This window comes from Vanessa tameamea, chromosome 13 (genome assembly GCF_037043105.1).
Source record: "Vanessa tameamea isolate UH-Manoa-2023 chromosome 13, ilVanTame1 primary haplotype, whole genome shotgun sequence".
Classification (NCBI taxonomy): domain Eukaryota; kingdom Metazoa; phylum Arthropoda; class Insecta; order Lepidoptera; family Nymphalidae; genus Vanessa; species Vanessa tameamea.
Genome location: NC_087321.1, coordinates 8,352,007 through 8,373,652, shown reverse-complemented (window position 1 = coordinate 8,373,652; position 21,646 = coordinate 8,352,007). Strand labels below are relative to the sequence as shown.

The following is a 21,646-nucleotide window of genomic DNA, read 5'->3' as shown; positions in this document are numbered from 1 at the left end:
CGGTAAATTGTATCGTTCACAATGCACGAGTTTTATTCATAAGAGTAACATAATTTTACTTAAAATAAAATATCTACACCTTTCCAATAATTTTATTTTTCTATGTTTATTAAAATCATAAGTCACAAAGAAAAATAATTTAGGTAACAAAAATTCAGAAGAAAATAATCCCACGAAATGAGCTACACAAAAAATACAAATTACGCGTAGTCGAAGACTGGAGTTGCATATCGAATGAGCGTAGGGCGAAGTTTCGCTTATTAGATCACCGTAGACGACGATATGAGAAAGTACCAGCGACAAAAACCTCAACTGAGGACATATTGCGGCCGCCATATTGCTGGAAACGTTGCAAACTTGCAGCATAAAGTTCGCTGTGGTCTACATCAAATTTTCTCGTTTTTTTTCTTAGAACTATGCGAGCGGCAAGTTGCGATCACGCGCACTCTTTTATTAGTTGCGACGGGATACTTCCGAATGCCCGACACGAGCTCAGATATCGTATGATAACATTTCCGAACTTTTAGTCGAGTTACGAGCTTCTTATTCGAAACAAAGACAAGATGTAACAGTTAGGTAATTTCGCTAATGTTTCTTATGAAGTAGTAAATAATTTGTTCAAGTATTGTTTAAGTTTTTACTTATTGTATTTGTATGTTATGCTGATACAATATATTATTTAACTTAAAAAATTAAGTTATTTCAAACACTAACTACCTAAACTACTATACAATTTATCTCATTCTGTCGTCAGTAATTAGAAATTCGAATATAAAAAAAGCATTGTACACTGTTAAATGTGTTTCTATTATTCATAAACATTATATTTTTATAACACAAATAAAAAGATCTCATTCGATTTCGCAAAAATGCAATATTTCGTTACATTATATTACTTTTAATGGTCTTTTTTAAATCAGATTTTTTTTTGTCAATTCGTCTATAGGTCTAGCCTATCTTACATTAATTACAAAAGTTGTTTTGTTCATTTAAAAATAACTTCTACATTTTTGTAGTGTTCTATATTTCGCTTAATGTACAAAAATAATGCAGTGATTACAGAAAGCACAGCGTCTTACTGTATGCGTCTGCAGATTTATTACTCCCATAAACTAATATGACTCGAGCAATAAAGAATTCATACAATTTAAAAGCTTCTATATAATTTTCTACGAAATAAAGTAAGGCATAAAATTGATGGACGTTAAACTAAAATGTTATTATACATTTGATATATTTCTACAAAATAGTAAGTGACTGAATAAATTTCAACGGAAAAATTCAATTAATTTAATTGTATAAAATAAACTGTCACCACCACATGAACTACTATCACGTCCATCTATGTACTTTAGATAGCGGTTTACCATATACTCGTACACCATCACCGCAATAAATCATCCTTGAACTCGGAAACTTTCCATGCGAACCCATTATATTGATGGCGTATGTCAGCACTACGCTTTCCCATTGGAACGGAAAGGGTTTAATATAGACGTCGTTAATACTCATACTTCTAACGATACTTTTAATAACGTTAAACAATGTGATAAGTACTATTGTTACTACTCCTTCACGTTATGACAAATCAATATTATTTATCTTTCTTAATCAATTCAGATTACTATATTGGTTTGCAAATACCATAATAAAGAGTTTGTACAACTTTCAATATTCATTAAAATTTTGACATGGTAACATTAATCAGAAGCCTAATTACATATCACGACTTTTCATTTTCATCAAGTCTTAAATTCAGTCCAGGTCCAGTTGATTTTATCAATACGAAATATTGTCAGCAGAACGACTTACCATAATTTTCCTATATTAATTTTCAAATAAATTCGCCTATTACATAAATGTTTGTGCATGTAATAGCTAAATGTAATCACATCATAATAACAAATGATGTTCTCCTTGCCCCATGTGCACTAATAGCGGAACTTTCTCAAATAAACTCAATGTTCTACTAATAATACGTGAAATATTCATGGATAAAGTCTTTTCGCTATTTTGTTTGCACGAAAAATGATTAGATTGGTAGTGTCCGAGGAGGTCCCCGGGGGGAGGGAAGTTTGATTGCTGAGCAGACTCCACGTCGACCACAGTTGTGTGTTGAAATGAATACATTACTTTAGTTTATTTTCATGCGTCAAAGTCATCACGTAATTAACATAAACATAATTGTGTAATTATAAATACTTTTTGTCAATTAAAATATATACTTCAACACCTTAACGACAAACATAAACTTCACTTTATTATAAACAAATATATGAGACAATCTAGTCTGTGATAATTCATTTTCTTTTGTAAGTTTAAAGTAAGGTAGTTAACTGTAGTGTATTTTACTATGTGTTTCATTATAACTGTGTACTTGTATACGTTACAATCTTCATAACGAATACTATTATCCCATATAAAAGTTGTTAACACAAAATAGATAACGTTTAGCTTAAAGATAGTGCAGCTGCGTTTTATAGTTTCGATCAATAAATTTTTCGAGAGCTCTTGATGAGTAAGGCAATTTCGATCGCGTTGCATAAGCATTTTCTAATAACTTAGAATTGAGTTTCACATATACCCTTATAGTTCTTACAATGTATTTGGACTACGAAATAATTAAAAAAACTTGATAGTAGAACTTTGTGCTAGCCGTCTGGAAAAGTACCAGTCACTCATTAGATAGTCTACCAAACAGTATTATTAATTTTGTTCCAGTTTTAGGGTAAGTGAGCTAATGTAATTACTGGTATATGGAACATAACATCATACATCCCCGGGTCCGTAGCGTAGTAATGCCAGGGATGGTTAATATTTGTTTTATTGCCAATATCTATGGGCAATGGTGACCGCTCATTTGCCGGTCTACGTACCCACTTCAATAAGAATAAAATATACTTTATTATTTTATTTTAACAATAGACAAAACTTAAAATCACTTTTTTTATTCAGGCGCTACCACGACGACGCATATCCATTCGACGGACGCGGTTCGGTCCTTGCACACGCCTTCTTCCCGGGTACAGGCCGTGGTGGTGATGCCCACTTTGATGACGACGAATTATGGTTGCTTCAGCCAAACAATGACGATGAGGAAGGTAAGACATTTATTACATTAACAATGTATACTTATATATATAATTTCCAAACAAGGAATATGAAGTCTAGAAGACTAGACTATATCAAAGTCAAAGTCAAAGTCAAAAATCTTTATTCAATATAGAAGTGTTTACACTTGCTTATTGATTGTCAAAAATCTACCACCGGTTCGGAATTTAGCACCTCGGACCTGAGAACCGGCGAAAGAAACTCAGCGGGATATATTTTTTTTTTATATATAGAATAATCCACTAGTTATCGTAAGTCTTTGCAAAAAGTATAATTAAACGTTAAAGAACTTCACCGTGCTATTTACTACATACGTAAAATAATTAAATTGAAATTTTATTTAATTTGTAAATAAGTAAGAAAATTTAAATAGTGAACTTTTACGACACTTAGATCTTTTTTTTTTTTTGTACCGATCTTTCTATCATAAGGTATTCCGTAAATTATTGTAAGCGTTTTGAATAATTTAATTACTTACTATTGAACTTATGTATGAGTAATGATTAAAGTGTTGTAGGCTCGTTGTAAATTTTATTTCATAATTCAAAGTAATTTTAACATTTGAATGATGAATTTGAATTTACAATAAATATAACGAATCTGAATACGGGTGGGTACGCAAGATCTGAAGGCAGTTAATCTAGCCAGACATTAAGCTGAGATATAGAGTGGCATGTTGGACATGACACTGTATATTCTCAACTAAGCTCCAGTACCTAATACCTAATATATCATCATACCAAATTATAAATTGTTTAATTAATATTGTTTCTGTATGAAAATCATGTAATTTATTTTGACTTTTTTACATTAATGATGTACGTATAAAAATAATTCTGTGTAATATTATATTATTAGCCTATTTTAACATAAAATAATAGTTATTGAGCTAGTTAGGTAATTAACCAGTTTCGAAACGGTAGTTTTTCCACGAAAAGTTCGCCGGAAATGAGCATGTCGCGGTCAGCTATGTTTTGACATGCAAATGGCGAGGAGAGGCTATAGGTAGAATGAGAGTAGACTGAGTAGCACATGTACTTACCATGTAGCTATAGTTTCGTTCAGTAAACTGGATGGCAGAGTGTTTGAATAATATTTAATGGTTGCCTTATTTCATAATTATTAAATACTCGGTTTTATTATGTTTTTATAATTTTATAATAATGTCCAACAAAGAAAATTTATAAAAAAATTATTAGTGTAGGCAAACATTCCGCCTACATCACTAGTTACTAGCGACAACATAATCCTGTTCGATGCATGTATTACAAATACGATCGGAACCCAATACGAAGCCCGACCGCAGCGCCGACACACTGAACACAACTACCGTGCTAAGGTCGCCCTGTAACACCACACGCGTGATAATTCACCCGAACAACGGATATGTCCACGCTTTGTGTTCTATTTCCACAGCCATGTTCAAACATTGACCAATATTGATGTATTGTTTTACAGGAACGTCGTTGTTCGCTGTTGCTGCTCATGAATTTGGACACTCGCTTGGCCTCAGTCATAGCTCAGTAAAGGGTGCACTCATGTTCCCCTGGTATCAAGGAATACAACCAAATTTTGTTTTACCAGAAGACGATAGGAATGGCATTCAACAGATGTATGGTAAGAATTACTCCATTGATACTTTATTATTTCAATTAATTATACAAAAATCTGAATATTTGTTCATGGCCTTTGTATTTTAGGTCCTAAAGTAAAGAGAACATGGGCGAAGATTCCTTATTATAGGCCGATGGAAACTCCACCAACAACAACGACAACAACAACAACTACAACCACAACAACAACGAGACGACCCTATATACACCAGCATCACCCAGAACGCCACCCTAACCATCGTCCTTATACTCCCTATCCACGCGCACCTAGTAGAAATCCGACATATTATCCCGAAAGACCTAGTTATCCAGATAGGCCGCATTATCCTGAAAGGAATTATCCAGAGCGAAATCCTTATTACCCAGATCGGCGACATTATAATACGACTGAAGAGCATCCACGGCGAACTAACCATAATCATTATCCTCGTCCAACTGAAACTACGACACATGCTACTACATACCGCCCGCGTTATCCCTACGGTCGTCCTGAATATCCAACTCATCCTAGACCCAATTACCCAACTGACTCTGGTCAAGATTACCCAAACAAAAAACCTTATTATCCCGTGAAACCTACCACTGTTAAGACAACCACCATCAAAACAACCACCGTAAGACCGACAACCTCATCAGATAAAGACAAACCTGATACATGTGACACTAATTACGATGCTGTATCTCTAATACGTGGGGAGCTCTTCATTTTTAAAAATAGGGTAATTATTTCAAATTTTATTATTTTATTCAGTTTAATGGATTTCATGTATTTAAGGCTTTTTTTTTCAACTTCAAATGGTTGCAGTTTTTACATTAAACACGGTCACTCAATCCTTTGGAACATACTCAAATGAGGATATACCGCTTTGAGAAACATAGTAAATCGAAACATAATAAAATCGATATTATTTTTATTTTACTTTCTACTAATTTATATGAAACCGTCCTCAATATATAATTGTTTTTTATTAATGACTAAAATCATTATACAATTAAAAATTAAGGTTAATGGATAACCCCCTTTTGAAATTTGTCCAACAATTTATATATATTTATCATTAATACATGGATTATTTTTACAGTACCATTGGAGGATAGGAGCAAATGGTCGATATCCGGGATACCCGATTGAGATATCACGAATGTGGTCAGGATTACCTCGAAATCTTACTCACGTTGATGCCGTATACGAAAGACCAGATCGTAAAATTGCTATCTTTGTTGGTACGTTACATGAAAAGGTACTTTAGTTTTTTTAAATAAAGTTGTTTTTATAATTTATTAACGTTAAAACTATTTTTAGGCAAACATCTCTACTTGTTTGATTCACAATATTTAATACAAGGATATCCTAAAAACCTAGTTCAACTTGGTCTACCCGAGAGTGTAGAGAAGTTGGATGCTGCCATGGTTTGGGGTCATAATGGCAAAACATATTTCTATAGCGGTTCAATGTATTGGAAGTAAGTTTAATTTTTGTATCCGTACCACGAACGCTTACATTAGAACGCTTCTAAGATTTATTTTCAATAATTAACAGGTTTGACGAAGACATTGGAAGAGTTGAATTAGACTACCCTCGGGATATGGCGATGTGGAAAGGCATCGGTTACAACATTGACAGTGTATTCCAATGGAAAGATGGTAAGCTAACATTTCAAACCAACTTTAAAAACCCCAAGCAAAACTACCAATATTACTTATTGGCATTATTAATTCCAGAACAAATTAAACTTTACTCTGTAGGAAAATGCGTATAACTATTACGTACTTAACGGGAAGCGGTGCAGGTGTGCTCGTTGACATCTATAACTACAAATTATGTGTGGCAAAAATAATGCTTATAAAAATCAAATTATGATTTCCATTCACAGGTAAGACCTACTTCTTCAAAGGCAAAGGTTTTTGGAAATTCAACGATCTTCAAATGCGAGTGGAACACGAAAGGCAGTACCCTTCTGCACCATTCTGGATGTCATGTCCGACTGAACGCGCTGGCCGCAGAGCGCCGTTCCGTGCACCCGCCGCTCCCGGTTCTACGCTCCGTTCTCCTAGTGCCGCATCCACACATGCTATTAATATCCTGCCATATGTCACTTCCCTAGTTATAATTTTTATTCATTATATTAAATTCAAACTGTAAATAATATATTTATTATTTCTGAATTGTGTGCCACTTTATTAATCTAATTAAAATTAGAGATGAAATAAATTTACATAATTTATGTCTGATTTGACAAGTACATATCGATATTGTCTGAAATAAGACTGTAATAAACTGCGCAAATGATGCACTGCCCGTCTTAGTAAGTAAATTATTAAATTTTGTATATAAAGTAAAGTACATTTAACTCTTAGCGTAATGTTAGAAATGAGACATTTTGTTTTTATTTTAATGTTGTATGTACATTTTGATCTCAACATGATCGAGTTCTTTCGTTAATGTAAGGTATAAAACACCATTTATTTAGCTTCTGTACAGATTGTATTGTCAGTTAGTGTCAGTATTTATGTAATATAAAAGTGTATTTTCATATATAAAACTTGAAATATATCACAAATCTTGTAATTAATTCCTTAAACTACATAGATAATCAAAAAATGTTTATTGTTATAATGAAGATATAAAAATCCACAAGTATGCCTTAATAGTGATAATGTTTGATTATAGTGTAAAATAGCAACACTTACATACTAATATACAATTGTGTAAAAAAACAATTATTCCTATGCTGGTTAGAGGTTCACATACTCGTAATTTGTAAATTATAGTAGTAAAGTATAATAAATGTTAATATTTAATGTAGTCATTTTCAAAAACTAGTAATATATAAAAAAATATTTTGATTCCATATATATGAAATATATTGTAATTGTCTTTTATAATCATTAATAGAATTTCTGAACATTCTGTTGATAAAATAGCTCGTCTATTTTGTCTATTTAGCTATATACCAAAAGGTTATATTATAAATTACCTACTAACCAATACATAAATGTTGGTAAAGTAATTAATGCCTTTTTGAACTTGCAAAGTTACATGAATATTAACTAATAAATACATAGCATGTGTACTGAATGATTGCCAATGCATGAGTGAAACAAGTGGAGCTCTTCAGAATGAAAATGGTGCTTTTCATAGTTAGTTAATGTACAGAATAAATTGAAATTAAGTATTTTTGTATGCTATCGTCTATAAGTCCTATAAATATGGACAATTAATATTTTAAACCTACATAATAATAGTATTCTTCCATAATAATCCTATAGTGTTATATCATATTAATTACCTTGTGCAATTAGCTAAGGAAATAGGCATATTCTAAGCATAAGTATTGTTAAAATGGAAAAAAAGCCAATTTCTGTTTTAGATCATTTTTATACATCTCATCTCGTCATATATTAATTATTGACAAGGAATGTTTTTTTTTTCAGTAAAATTGTCACAAATAATTTAATAATAACTGTGATATTTACGTTTATTAAAAATATGCCATTGGCAATAAAAAAAAACAAATTTGTAACCTTTTTAAAATAAATGCTACTCAATAATTTGTAACTGCTGTTTAAAATAACATAAAAGTTACTTTTAAGCTTATTAATTAAGAACAAATAAAGAATTTTTATTAAGTTTCTTGTTTTATTGAACATGATGTATTTTTATAAATTATATCATAGATTGATGAATTATTAACTTTATTTTATTTTAATTTATCATGGAATAATGTCAAAAAAGTCTTCAAGATAAAAATGTAAAGCTCACAAGTAATTTCAAGTATCACTTGGAAATTGCTTTATAGTAATATTGAATATAAAATTATAGTTCCTCTTTTATTCTTATTAAGATACAGAAGTCAATGTTTACCCTCATTTTATTTATTAATAAATAATTCTCTAATAAAGATAAGACAAGATCCAGTCTTCAGACTGCATTAAAATGGCATAATTTTGAACTCGTTTTTTTAAAATAAACCTTACAATTATAATACCAGTAATTTTTGTGTGTAGTGCTAATATTTCTAATCAATGAATGCTGTTACATGATGATATTGTATGGTATTATATTGCAAAGTTAGGTGAGCTTTGGTATTTTTAATTTTGCAAATACAATTTAAAAATAACTAAATGCAATACAAAAATTATAGTTATATATAAAAATAATAAATAATAAATATATGAAAATAAACTATATAAACTGAAATGTGGTCATTATAGTTTAAAGAAAAGATACGAAGAAAGAAATACTAAGAGGATTATAAAAAAAATTGGTACCCATTCCAATATAATTATTGTTGTGTTTATTAATGATGAATAAAGATTGAATACTGAAAAGGCAATTTAGTATTGAAAACATTTAATTGAAAACTAAACTTAACTGTATTAATTATAAAATTATCTTTTCATTTCTTTTATTACAATTCACCTTCTTTAAAGCCAAGCTTAGTCCAGTCTTCCTTTGCCATTAGGTTATGTTCCATACGACAAGCGAGGTAATCTTTGGCCTCGTTTCGACACATAGAATTATTACTGTTATTACTAAATATACAGTTCATATACTTAACCATACTCTTCTTACAAATACCATCATGATCGAGTGGAAAACTGCCCTTTTCTGGCGGTGTTGGTATAAATTGTTTTTGCCCAAATGTCATTGCCGTCGACATTTTTAACACTTGAAACTATTATCCTTTCTATTTTTTAATAAATTACGTGTAACACCAAAATGAAAAACAATATGCAATGAAAGATAATACTTTAAATGTATTTTGTTGACATTCTACAAATTACATAAATAAATCGGTGACATTAAATAAGTTCTGCCAACATCACACTTTTTAACCTTTTGACAAATATTATAATGCCGGAATCACACTTAGGAATTTATTCCTATACATTACTTTAGTTAAGCCAAAAGCTAGAAAACAATCCTGTCTGAATATAATTGTCTGCAAAAAATTCTAAAATATCCAGTAGCAAGGAATTTAAAAAAAGTTATTTAAGTTGATATTTTAAGATAACAGGCAATTTCACGAAAGAAATAAAATTGAGGTTAGGCGCATTCTATTAATTGAGTTTTTAGTAAAAGACCCTAAAGAAAAACCATTTAAAACAAATTCAATTCTCAAAATAATCCTTTTTTTAACTTTTATTTTGTAGAATTCAGTTATGTTATATTACAGCCGTTAACTATCTTCAGTTTAATTTTATTATTTTTTATATATTTACAGAAGAATGAACACAAAGTACTACATTATTATATAAATAGCCCTGCTTTTATGTCAACTTCAAATGCTGTCATTCTTTCAAGTTTCAATGTCATATTTGTCAAATCATTCACGTGTTATTGTTTTGATTATCGATATATTTTCAAATAGGTTAATCTTGTTCTATTACAATACAAATTAGTTTAGTTTTTCTATGGTATTGATAATAATACACGTTTTAAGATAATTTAAATATTCGAAAGTATTTAAAACTATTTGTTATTTATATAGATAACTTCAAGCTTTATAAAATGTCTCGACTTATTGTTAAGAACTTACCAAACAAGGTATATAAACTTGCTATTACGAAAATTTAAACTGTCTGGTGAAATAATAATCGTTATTATAATAATTTTATCCAAGGTTACTGTAGAAAAGCTACGAGACATATTCGGTGAAAAGGGGGAAGTAACTGATGTGCAGTTAAAATATACTAAAGATGGCAAATTCAGGAACTTTGGCTTTGTGGGATACCGGACAGAAGAACAAGCTGCAGCGGCAAAAGAACATTTCAATGGTACATTTGTAAACAGCATGAAGATAAATGTTGAAGATTGTGCAAATTTAGGCGATGAGAAAAAGCCGAGGGCATGGAGCAAATATGCAACTGACAGCACAGCATATAAGAAACTTCACAAAAGTGATATTCCAGATGTGAAGCCCAAGAAGGATAAAATATCAAAAGCAGAAAAAAACAAAAACAAAATTAAAGAACTTCTAAAATTGGTATTATTATTGTTTTCATATAACATATTATACTCAAATTCAAAACAATAAGTTTAACTGTTTAGGTAGAACTGCAATTGAAATTTGCTCCTGGAATCTATGAAATCTTCTATGCAACTGCATAACAATAGTAATTATTATACTAATATATGGTAGACTGGTATTTTGAAGATATGTCTATATTGCTCATTTATTACAAATATTTAAATTTTAATCATATTCATAAATTATATATTGAGTATTCAATAACTAAATAGGATTGTGATCCTATCTAATGAAGGGTTTTTTTTTCATTGCAATGATAAAAACCACAAATACATTCAGTTGAATATAATAGTAGTAAATACCTTGAGAAAATTCTTTGCTATGTATATATTTATCTTTTTATAATGTCCAATATCTCAAAATCTTTTACTCAGTTAATTTACATTTGCAATACCCTATTTAGAATAATATGATATTTTAATAATCTTTAATTATTTTTATTTTTTTAAGAGCCGAGATGGCCCAGTGGTTAGAATGCGTGCATCTTAACTGATGATTTCGGGTTCAAGCCCAGGCAGGCACCACTGAATTTTCATGTGCTTAATTTGTGTTTATAATTCATCTCATGCTCGGCGGTGAAGGAAAACATCATGAGGAAACCTGCATGTGTCTAATTTCAACGAAATTCTGCCACATGTGTATTCCACCAACCCGCATTGGAGCAGCGTTGTGGAATATGCTCCATACCTTCTCCTCAACGGGAGAGGAGGCCTTAGCCCAGCAGTGGGAAATTTACAGGCTGATTATGTTATGTTATGTTAATAATCTTTCTATGTGTACTTTTTACTAGCACAAAGGAGATCCACTGTTCACAGAGTTTATAGAAGCTCATGTTAATGAGAAAACTGCTTGGATAAAAGATGCATTAGAGGAAACTAACAGGAGTGAGGAAGAAGATAGTGGAGTTGAAGATGAAAGCCCTGAGAAATGTGACAAAACGGTTAAAGAAGCAGAGACTGAAGAAACTGACAAAAAAGGAAATATAACCATTAATAAAAAAAAAATTGCAGACACACATATAAGTGATTTAGAGGTGATTAGAGGTCTTTACAAAAAAACAATCTTTATATGAGATACGTCTTTATAGTAACAGTATGTTAATAATATTTCTATTTATTAGAACAAAATGAAATTACTAACTTTTCTAAGGAAATATCACACCTAATACAAAACACATACATATGAACAACACCCTCATTATATATTCCAAAAACAAAAATACATAACACAAGCAAATATAAATTCTTTAAGTTGAGGTTACAATTTTTTTGTTATAAAGAATAATATATATCTAATTTTTGTTTTAGTATATGAAAGTACTAATGAAAAAAGTTGATGGTTACACAGAAATAAAAGAATCTAAACAAGAAGAAGAAGAAAAGCCTAAAAAAATTAGAAATAGACCTTTGTTGCATGTTAAAGTAAGTTTAACAAGATAACTAACAAAAAATAGTTTACAACAAAAAATCAATATTTTTGTTATCAAGTGATCTTTTTAACTGGGCATTCATGGTCATGTCAATGTATAAAACTTTACTCATACTTTGATTTAAAAAAAAAATGACAAATTTTAATCAAAATCAGATTTGAGACTCTTTTGAGTATATTTTGGTATTCCCCATAGTTTTGGATTTGGCCATTCACTCATTTATATAAGGGTATAATGATTTTTATTGTCTGTGTGCATCAATCAGGCGAAAAATACTGTACCTTTTGGTCTGACCAATCAAAGTGCAGTCTGAAGATCCTACCCACTTATTTCAAATTAAAATTTATTTTATGCTCAGCAAAGTATTAAAGTAGCAAAGCAATAATTTAATTGTACTGCAACACTTAATGAACTCAATTAAATTAGTTTATTTATATATAAGCTACTTTTAATGTGCTAATAATTCAAACTCATTTATTTATACCATTTGAATCTTTGATCACATACAAAATGAGTTAATTTAAAAGATTGCTCTTTTCCAGATCACACACTAGAAACAGATGGTATTATTTATAGGTCACCGTCAACATCTTATCAATTTTTTTTCTGTTATAGGTTACAGGCTTACCATTCAAGTGTAAAAAAAAAGATATCAAAGAACTATTCAAGCCTCTAGTGCCATACTCGATAAGATTTCCTTTAGGTAAAGGAAGGAAAGTGGCTGGGTTCTGTTATGTGGGCTTTAGGACTGAAAAGGAATTTAACAAAGCACTTAATAAAGATAAACTTTTTATAGGTATGATGATTTTAATATTATATGCTACAGAATTTTATAGAAACCACCAAGTATTTCGGTTAAGTTTGAATTCACCATAATGAAATGAAACTCATATTCATAATCATAAACATAATTATTATGTCATAGATAAAATGTATTAATGTCTTCTCTTTCTGGCAGCTCACTTTCTCATCTAACTCTTGTATTTGTTAATCATAATGTAAACAATTGCATTATGCAATCATGAAAAGTCCATTACATTTTTTTAAACATTTAACCACTGTACCTGTTCAAGTTAACCAAGAAATGTATACTATTATTTAAGGTAAGCATCGTCTACATGTTTATAAATATGAAGATAAAGCTAAGCAAGCCGCAGAGGAAGAGGAACAAAAGAACATAAAGGAAAAACGTGAGGTATATATAAACATTTTTAGTTGTGGTATAATTTGCAAATAAATAAATTGTATCTTTGTTTACTTTCCTGTTTAAGAAAGAAGTATTTAAGTCATACATAAATAAAAATATGTTATAGAACATTTTAAAAATTAAAGAAGCAATTGAATGATAAATATTGATTCGTTAATTGATCATGATACAAATAGTCGAATGCACAAGAGCTGAGTTGGGTCAGTGGCTAGCACACGTCAACTAGTGCTAGTTTGGACCTGGGTAAAAATGCGAAATTGTGTCCATATAAATTTTGAAAATCTTCAATAATATATGCCTAAATATGACCATCTTATAAACAGCTAGATATTAGCATTTTTATTAAATAGTATGAAAACTGAATGTACCAGTTTTCGACCTGCAATAATATTCAACTGTTTGACCACTAAAATAATTACAATAAGTATCATTCAGTATCATCCACGGGTAAGATCCACGTCTACTATTCACAAGCCCAGCTTGGATCTTGCTGTAACAACAAATGAAAATCCAAAATTGACGGGCAAATGAATGTAGTTGCTGTTCATCAAGTGCTCCACAGTTATTAATTAGTTCTTTTATTTGTTTATACTAGAAAGACGGCAATGAAGAAACTATTGGCGAGAGTGGTAGCATTTTTGTGAGGAATTTACCGTATGTTGTATCCGAACAAGAAGTAACAAATTTATTTGAAAAATATGGTTAGTATTTAATGTAAACTTACTTATTTTATCACAGAGAAAAAAATTTAAAATATGTCACTATACCATTACAATAATGCAAAAACATGTTCTGGACCAATTATCTTGCTGGTAGGGCTTTTTGCAAGCCCGTTTGCGTAGGTACTACATAACATAAAACATAATCAGCCTGTAAATTTCCCACTGCTGGGCTAAGGCCTCCTCTCCCGTTGAGGAGAAGGTATGGAGCATATTCCACCACGCTGCTCCAATGCGGGTTGGTGGAATACACATGTGGCAGAATTTCGTTGAAATTAGACACATGAAGGTTACCTCACGATGTTTTCCTTCACCGCCGAGCACGAGATGAATTATAAACAAATTAAGCACATGTAAATTCAGTGGTGCCTGCCTGGGTTTGAACCCGAAATCATCGGTTAAGATGCACGCGTTCTAACCACTGGGCCATCTCGGCTCGGCTCGTAGGTACTACCCACTCATATATTCTACCGCCAAGCAGCAATATTTTGTATTGTTATGTTCCGGTTGGAAGAGCGAGTGATCCAGCGTAACTACAGGCACAATGGACATAATAACTTGATGATTGAGGTTGGGGGCGCATTGGACATGCAAGGAATGATTAAAATTTTTTTGCGCCTATTTCTATGGGCGGTGGTGACCACTTATCATAAGGTGGTCTATTTGCCAGTTCATCTACCTATTTCATAAAAAATAAACCTTTAATTTATTTTTCAGGTCCACTCACCGAAGTCAATATGCCTATAGATCCAGTGCTACGTCAACCCAAAGGTTTCGCCACGGTCACGTTCGTGATGCCTGAGCATGCTGTAAAGGCATACACGGAGCTGGATGGTACGGCGTTCTGTGGAAGAATGCTACATTTGTTACCGGCCAAAGCCGAAAAACTAATCGATGAAGAGGACGATGGTGAGTTCCATCAGACCTAGACAAATTCTTTTAATATAAAGAATGTAGACATACGTTCACAGATTATATATCACGAACGTCATGACGTCAGCATTGCTGACGTTACGCTCGGCCTTTTATAACAAAATTGGGTGGGGGAACTATTCACTCAATATAACACCTATTTATGACGGTAAAAATATTTCAGAGTAATTAAACATCTCAGAATTCAATTAATATTATTAATTTAATAATCAAGTTTTCAATCATTAAAATAATTGAAATAATCATTTCCGGACACGTGTTTTTCTTAAAGACGGGGTTTCCCGCGTGACATATATTTTATGAATTTAAATCTTACTTCGAATTGATTCATCATATACATAATATATAAAAATCTCTACCTCGATATTGTAACCAGCAAGCAATTATGTGGAATAAATCAAAACTATGAAATTGAATTTCCTTTACAATGTCAAGCCACTTGGTAATATTATAAACAGCACGTAAATCCGTTGATCTCTTGCGCTCGTTTTATTTTTTAATTATACCGTATACTCTATCTACTTTAGCTTTAGTTAAGCTATATTATCATTTTTAGGATTATAATATTTTTTCAAACTTTGTTAGTACCGATAATAGTAATGAGCTCAACAACGCCCCAATGTTAAATGTGCAGCGGTTAGAGATGTTTAGTGTGCCTTATTTAACCTCGTTCGTATAACCATTAGAACATTAACATTATGACGTCAAACATTTATTGTACGATTTGTAGTCACGGTATATTATGGAAATTTATACGTATTTTTATATTATTATAAATTTAATTTAAGGATAAAATTGATGAAAATGATTAGAAATAAATTAAATTTGTTTCTTTATTATAATTAAATATTGAAATTCAATTAATTGTAATTAAAATAATTGATAATTTGCAGAAGGGCTGTCGTTTAAAGAGAAGAAGGCAAGAAAATTGAAACAGCAAGCAAAGTCGTCGCATAACTGGAACGTGCTGTTCCTGGGAGCCAACGCCGTCGCAGACGTGGTCGCCGCCAACTACAATACCACTAAAGAAGTGTTGCTAAGCGATAGCAATAAAAGTGAGTGTGAACGATTCTGCCTAATGCCTTCACTATAATTAAAGTAACCTTGTTCCGACTTCACTTTGGAGGTCATACTTAACTTAAAAATAAAGAATTTATACTGTTACGGTCGCGATAATAATTCAATATATTGCCTTCCATGTATGTGATAAAAACGCGTAACAGTTTTTTTGGGTATACTTTTAATCAATCTAGAAAAAATATAAAATCATATTAAATAATAATTATTTTTTCTAGTTTGTATTGTTATTACTCACAAGCTAAATAATATTATCGACATTTTAGGAGTTACATTCTTATAATGAAGCTTATGAGGTGCAAATTTATAGCTTTTACAAATGGAACTAAATTAATCTTGTAATAGCGATCTCCAAATTTTTTTCTACCATCAGTCAAATGAGTCGTTGTGTTTTCTCACATGTTCTTTAATAATTTTAGATACAAGTGCGGCTGTTCGTCTCGCTCTAGGAGAGACACAACTGGTTGCCGAAACTAGGGCGTTCTTAGAATCCAATGGTGTTTATTTGGACGCCTTTAACAGAGTGAGATCTTACAAATTTCGCATGTCTCCGTGTTTTATTAATTTTGCATTTTCTTTAAATAATTAAATACGTCTTTCAGGCCGCGAATAAAAGATCAAAAACATGTATATTAGTGAAAAATCTACCGGCGGGAACCGACAGAGAAGAAATTAAATCGTTATTCGTGAAACATGGTCAATTGTCACGCTTTGTAATGCCTAACCACGGTATCACCGCTCTTGTAGATTTTATAGAACCATTTGAAGCTAAAAAGGCTTTTACTAAGTTAGCATACTCTCAGTTCAAGTCAGCCCCGCTTTATTTGGAATGGGCACCAGAAAATATATTTGTTAAAAATGCTGAAAAATCAAAAGAAATTAGTGAAAAAGTCGCCGACAGCGAAATGGTACGAGGGAAGAGTAGCAGTAGAGTTGACGGAAACGAAAAGGTAACGTCAGAAGAAAAAGAAGAAAGCGTGAAACAAGAGAACGTTAAAGAAAATACTATCGAAGAAAATAACATCGAAGATGAAATACCCGAGAACGATACGACGCTTTTTGTGAAAAATCTTAATTTCAAAACCACAGAAGAGAATTTAAAAGCGGTCAGTATTACTAATTTAATATTCTTTTTTATATGATAATTTAACGCTCAGAGATCTCTCTATCTATATTCTACAAAATAAAAATCAAAACTTTGCATACCTTCTTTAAAATATGCTTTAGTTAGTAATAACTATGATAATTCTGCATAAAATTTTGTTATTTATTTGTGAAAAGTAGAAATATTTTTAGAGCATTGAATGCCGAAATAGAAGACGTTCATATATTTACCTCCTGCTCGACAGTGAAGGTAACCTTCGTGAAGGAGCTGCATGTGTATTCACACATGTGACAATTTTATCTCATACATGTGAATTAAGAGTTTATTTTATCCCGCACTTGGTATAATAATTGCTTTCCTTAGCAGGCGCGCGGATGCCTATTCCTGTCTGTGGGCATTTATAGGCTATTACATAAAGTAAAGTAATCAATATTAGGATCTTTAAATATGAAATTGGCGTTTTATACGGGAGGAAAATAAAGTTTTTTTTTTTTGGAAAATATATTTAATTAATCAAAGTATGCACCGTTGTTATGTATGCACTTTTGCCATCTCATAAGTAGTTCATTGATCCCTTTACTAAAAAAACATGGGGGCGAGAATAATAAACTTTTTGAAGGCGGCTTGGACTGCCGCATCGGAGTTGATTTTATTCCTTGTAAGAAATTAGCTAAATTCCGGAAAAAATATAATCTGTTGGAGCAAGGTCCGGGGATCTTGGTGGATGTCGCAGACATTCCATTGTAGATCATCTCACTTAGTGGTTGTTTGTTGTGCAGCGTGTGGTCTTGCGTTGTCGTGAAGCAGCAGTGGCAGAGCGATTGACCAATCTCGGTTGTTTAGCAGCTAGTTCTTCCTTCATGGTTTGCAGTTGCTGACAATAGATATCTCCCGTAATCGTTTGGCTAGATTTTAAAAAGCTAGTCAATTTTCGTTTGGGGCAGGATTTGGCTAGGTGTCTAGGGTTCAGCCATTGTGACGAGCGCTTCCGATTATCGTACAGTATCCACTTTTCATCACAAATAATGATTCGATTTAAAATACTTTCATTATTGTGTTGGTTGAACAAAATAACACAGCATTCGACGCGTGTTTGCAAGTTCGATTCACTCAATTCATCATTTAATCAAAATCAGTACCTATCGTTTAAGTTTTTTTACTATCCCGATTTGCTTCAAGTGGATTTATACAGTTTTATCACTTACCCCGAAGTCTGCAGCTATCTCTGAAGTGCTTTGTGATCATCCGCTTCCACAATAGCCTTTATTTCTTCATTTTCCACTTTGGTCTCCGGCCGTACACGGGATTGGTTCTGAAGGTCGAAATTTCCAGAACGAAAATTTTTAAACCAAAAACGTACCGCGCTATCTTTTGCAACACCAGCGCCGTACACATCATTAATCCTTCGAGCTGTTTCTGCAGCACTGGTGCTACGGTAGAACTCGTACTCGTAAATATACCGATATTTCATGTTTTCCACTGTATAAGCGATGCCGAAGAAAAAAATAATGAGCAAAAAATCAAATGAATGACTGTTTTCAAAACTCAAATGTACCAGCTAAATGAATTTATAAATTTGAATTTGGAATTCTTAAACAAAGAAGAGATATTTCAGATCTAATATTTGTGTCGGCCTGTTATTATTTCACTGCTTGGCAAAGGCGTCCTGTCCCTTTTAAGGAGAAGGTTTGGAGCTTACTCTACCACCCAGCTTTCCTCACGGTGATTTTTTTCAACGCTGAGCATAAGATAAACTTAAAATAATCGCTTAAAATCGGTCTTCTGGGGCCACCTCTGGAAAATTCGTATTTATTTAGAAATTAAAAATACATTGAATATCTAATAACAAACTTCTGATAAAGAGTAACGAAGGCCTTTATATTTTGAGTATGGCAACTTATTGGTATTAAATAAATCGTTCCAAGCTAAAATACCATAAAAATGTATTAATTTTAGATTACCAGGAAGTGTCTATCATATGCAGTTTTAAAACATTTCTCCATTCACTTATTAACACCACCAGTAAATTAATTCGATATAATACATTACTTTTTTTATAGCATTTCTCATGCTGCGGAAAAATTCACGGTACGACAATAGCCAAGAAGAAAGACCCAAAAAATCCCGGACAATTCTTATCCATGGGTTACGGATTTATTCAATATATGAAAAAAGAACATACAAATAAAGCTTTGAAAGAACTACAAAGCTCAACTCTTGACGGTAAAACTTTGGAACTGAAACGATCCGAGAGAGGGAATACGTAAGTATAGTAAAGTTATTTATTAGTTTTTACCTTTCAAAGAATGATGAAAATTTTTTATTGAATTATATACATATAGGATATTTGATTAAAAATTAAAGTAGTCGTAAGACGACATACAATAATAATAATAATAAATATTGGACATCACATATATTACTCTGATCCTAATGTAAGTAGCTAAAGCACCTGGGTTATGGAAAATCACAAACACCCAGACCCAAGACATAGAAAACTAATAAACTTTTGCTACATCGACTCGGCCGGGAATCGAACCCGGGACCTCGTAGTGGCGTACCCATGAAAACCGGTGTACACACTACTCGACCGCGGTGGTCGTCAACATAGTTTGAGCGGACGTGGATTTAGTGCCAAATGAGACAGCGTTTCGACATAATCAATTTATTTTCAAATTGTCACACAATCATAAAATAATCGCAATCATAATAAGTTTCTATTAAAAACAATTAATGCGACATTATACATTCTATGTCGCTCACAGTGGCCATACTGCCATTGCCAGTATGGCCACTGTGATACAGAGAAGTTATCGGTATATTTTATGTTTCCTAACATTCATAAAGCACTCAAACATGACCGAAAAGTATTGAGGCACAGGACCTTTGGCATCCAATCCATGGGAGCGTAATCCTACCAAACTTCGATCTTAGCAGAAAAAAGTCAATAAGTTTTAGGGCTCAACCCTGGGTTCGGCCCAGGAAATCGGGATCAGCAGCCTTATAAGCCAATTACTAGACTGACAAGGCAGGCAATATTAAATTTTCTTTTGGTACTTGTGACTTATATTATTCTCTCATTATACACGATTTTTGTCAGCGACAAACAACAAAATAATTATTTCATTAGAGGCCGGTTTTTTTAATGTTCCTTGTTTCAGCACGGAAGTGAAGTCATCTAAGAAAAGTGTTAAGGACACAGTACAAAATGGCACAAAAATTCTCGTTAGGAACGTGCCATTCCAAGCTAACAGAAATGAATTACATGAAATATTCAGGTAATCATAGTTAATTCATTAGACTATACGAATAATCATATCTTGATAATGTAAATAAATGTATTGATAACATTAAAAAGTATTATTGGATAACCTTGCGGTTTAACTCAAAAGATTTTATCATTATAATTTATCAATTCCGTTAAAAGAATCATATCTTGTACAGATCAAGAATAAATATTTTTATTTTACTGATATAATTATTAACTTAACATAGTTTTTGTTATCTTAATTGTAGGTCAAAATTTACACAAGAAATAAAACATGCACTACATTAATTATATTTTTTAAATTTTATTATATTTATCTTTCAGAGCATTTGGAGAAATTAAAACATTGCGACTGCCTAAAAAGCTAACGGTTGGATCTGACCAACATAGAGGATTCGCTTTTGTCGACTACTATTCTAAAACGGATGCAAAGGTAATAAATGTCGGGCATTTGCAATTAACATAAACAATTTAATCTAGATAAAAACAGTCTAGTTATAAATTAAAAGACCAACATAAAACAACAAAGTAATACTAAAGGATAGGGTGTTATGATTGTACGAAACATCAGCCGGCTTTTTGAGTTTATTTGATTTAAAATGAGATAAAGTTGTGTTTGTGAACAATTTTATTAAGCTTTTAAATATGAAACAATTTTTTTTAGTCTGCATTTGAAGCTCTCTGCCAATCAACTCATCTTTACGGAAGACGCTTAGTGTTGGAGTGGGCTGATCAAAGCGACGAGACAGAAGATGTTGGCTTGTTAAGAAAAAGGACGGCAGAAGCGTTTAACGCGAGGGTTCCCGGAGGCAAAAAGTCAAGAAAAGGAGCAGTTGATGTTGAAACATTCGTTGAAACTGATGATAAATAATTGTTAAATATAATTAATTTTATTATCTTAATTTAATCTTATTTGAATTTTGACACCCATACTTTTAGATCCTTTGTAAATATAAAATTAAACTGGTGTTACATTAATATTTCAACTTAAACAAATTATAAATATTAAGATTGAAAACTTTGAAGAAAAATAAGAATTCAAGTATTGTTATGATCAACTTGGTCGTGTGATAATTATTTATTAAATTCTTCAATTAACAAAATTAAAATAAAGCACAATACCAAATGCCGATAATTGGTTGTACAATG

At 31.8% G+C, this 21,646-nt stretch overlaps 4 protein-coding genes across 5 annotated transcripts in view; 3 read left to right on the top strand and 1 right to left on the bottom strand.

Annotated features, from left to right (window-relative positions):
- Window positions 1-8,354, top strand: part of LOC113403326 (matrix metalloproteinase-2-like) — a 151,460-nt gene extending 143,106 nt beyond the window's left edge. For both annotated transcript variants that reach the window (XM_026643832.2, XM_026643831.2), the window contains exons 6-12: window positions 2,956-3,101; window positions 4,570-4,728; window positions 4,812-5,443; window positions 5,807-5,948; window positions 6,028-6,187; window positions 6,265-6,368; window positions 6,599-8,354. In XM_026643832.2, the coding sequence (XP_026499617.2) occupies window positions 2,956-3,101; window positions 4,570-4,728; window positions 4,812-5,443; window positions 5,807-5,948; window positions 6,028-6,187; window positions 6,265-6,368; window positions 6,599-6,867 (1,612 nt within the window). In that variant the 3' untranslated portion in view covers window positions 6,868-8,354. The remainder of the gene's footprint in view (window positions 1-2,955; window positions 3,102-4,569; window positions 4,729-4,811; window positions 5,444-5,806; window positions 5,949-6,027; window positions 6,188-6,264; window positions 6,369-6,598) is intronic.
- Window positions 1-21,646, top strand: part of LOC113403308 (cysteine-rich with EGF-like domain protein 2) — a 175,510-nt gene that overhangs the window by 141,397 nt on the left and 12,467 nt on the right. The gene's annotated exons all lie outside the window — the stretch shown is intronic.
- LOC113403334 (uncharacterized protein) lies at window positions 9,062-9,487 on the bottom strand. The gene has a single exon (XM_026643843.2). The coding sequence runs from the start codon at window positions 9,386-9,388 to the stop codon at window positions 9,137-9,139; it is 252 nt and encodes an 83-aa protein (XP_026499628.1). The 5' UTR covers window positions 9,389-9,487; the 3' UTR covers window positions 9,062-9,136.
- LOC113403390 (probable RNA-binding protein 19) lies at window positions 10,054-21,393 on the top strand. The gene is made up of 15 exons (XM_026643929.2): window positions 10,054-10,275; window positions 10,352-10,714; window positions 11,550-11,792; window positions 12,067-12,180; window positions 12,804-12,984; window positions 13,292-13,383; window positions 13,991-14,096; window positions 14,832-15,023; window positions 15,941-16,102; window positions 16,544-16,647; window positions 16,727-17,230; window positions 19,290-19,492; window positions 20,391-20,507; window positions 20,822-20,930; window positions 21,162-21,393. The coding sequence occupies exons 1-15, from the start codon at window positions 10,240-10,242 to the stop codon at window positions 21,366-21,368; spliced, it is 2,733 nt and encodes a 910-aa protein (XP_026499714.2). The 5' UTR covers window positions 10,054-10,239; the 3' UTR covers window positions 21,369-21,393.

Excerpts from the sequence above, each read along its gene's own strand:
- LOC113403334 (XM_026643843.2), bottom strand. The coding sequence starts at position 9,388 with ATGTCGACGGCAATGACATTTGGGCAAAAACAATTTATACCAACACCG.
- LOC113403390 (XM_026643929.2), top strand. The coding sequence starts at position 10,240 with ATGTCTCGACTTATTGTTAAGAACTTACCAAACAAG. Across the intron at positions 10,715-11,549 it reads TTAAAGAACTTCTAAAATTG|CACAAAGGAGATCCACTGTT; the intron begins GTATTATTATTG and ends ACTTTTTACTAG. Across the intron at positions 14,097-14,831 it reads AAATTTATTTGAAAAATATG|GTCCACTCACCGAAGTCAAT; the intron begins GTTAGTATTTAA and ends TTTATTTTTCAG.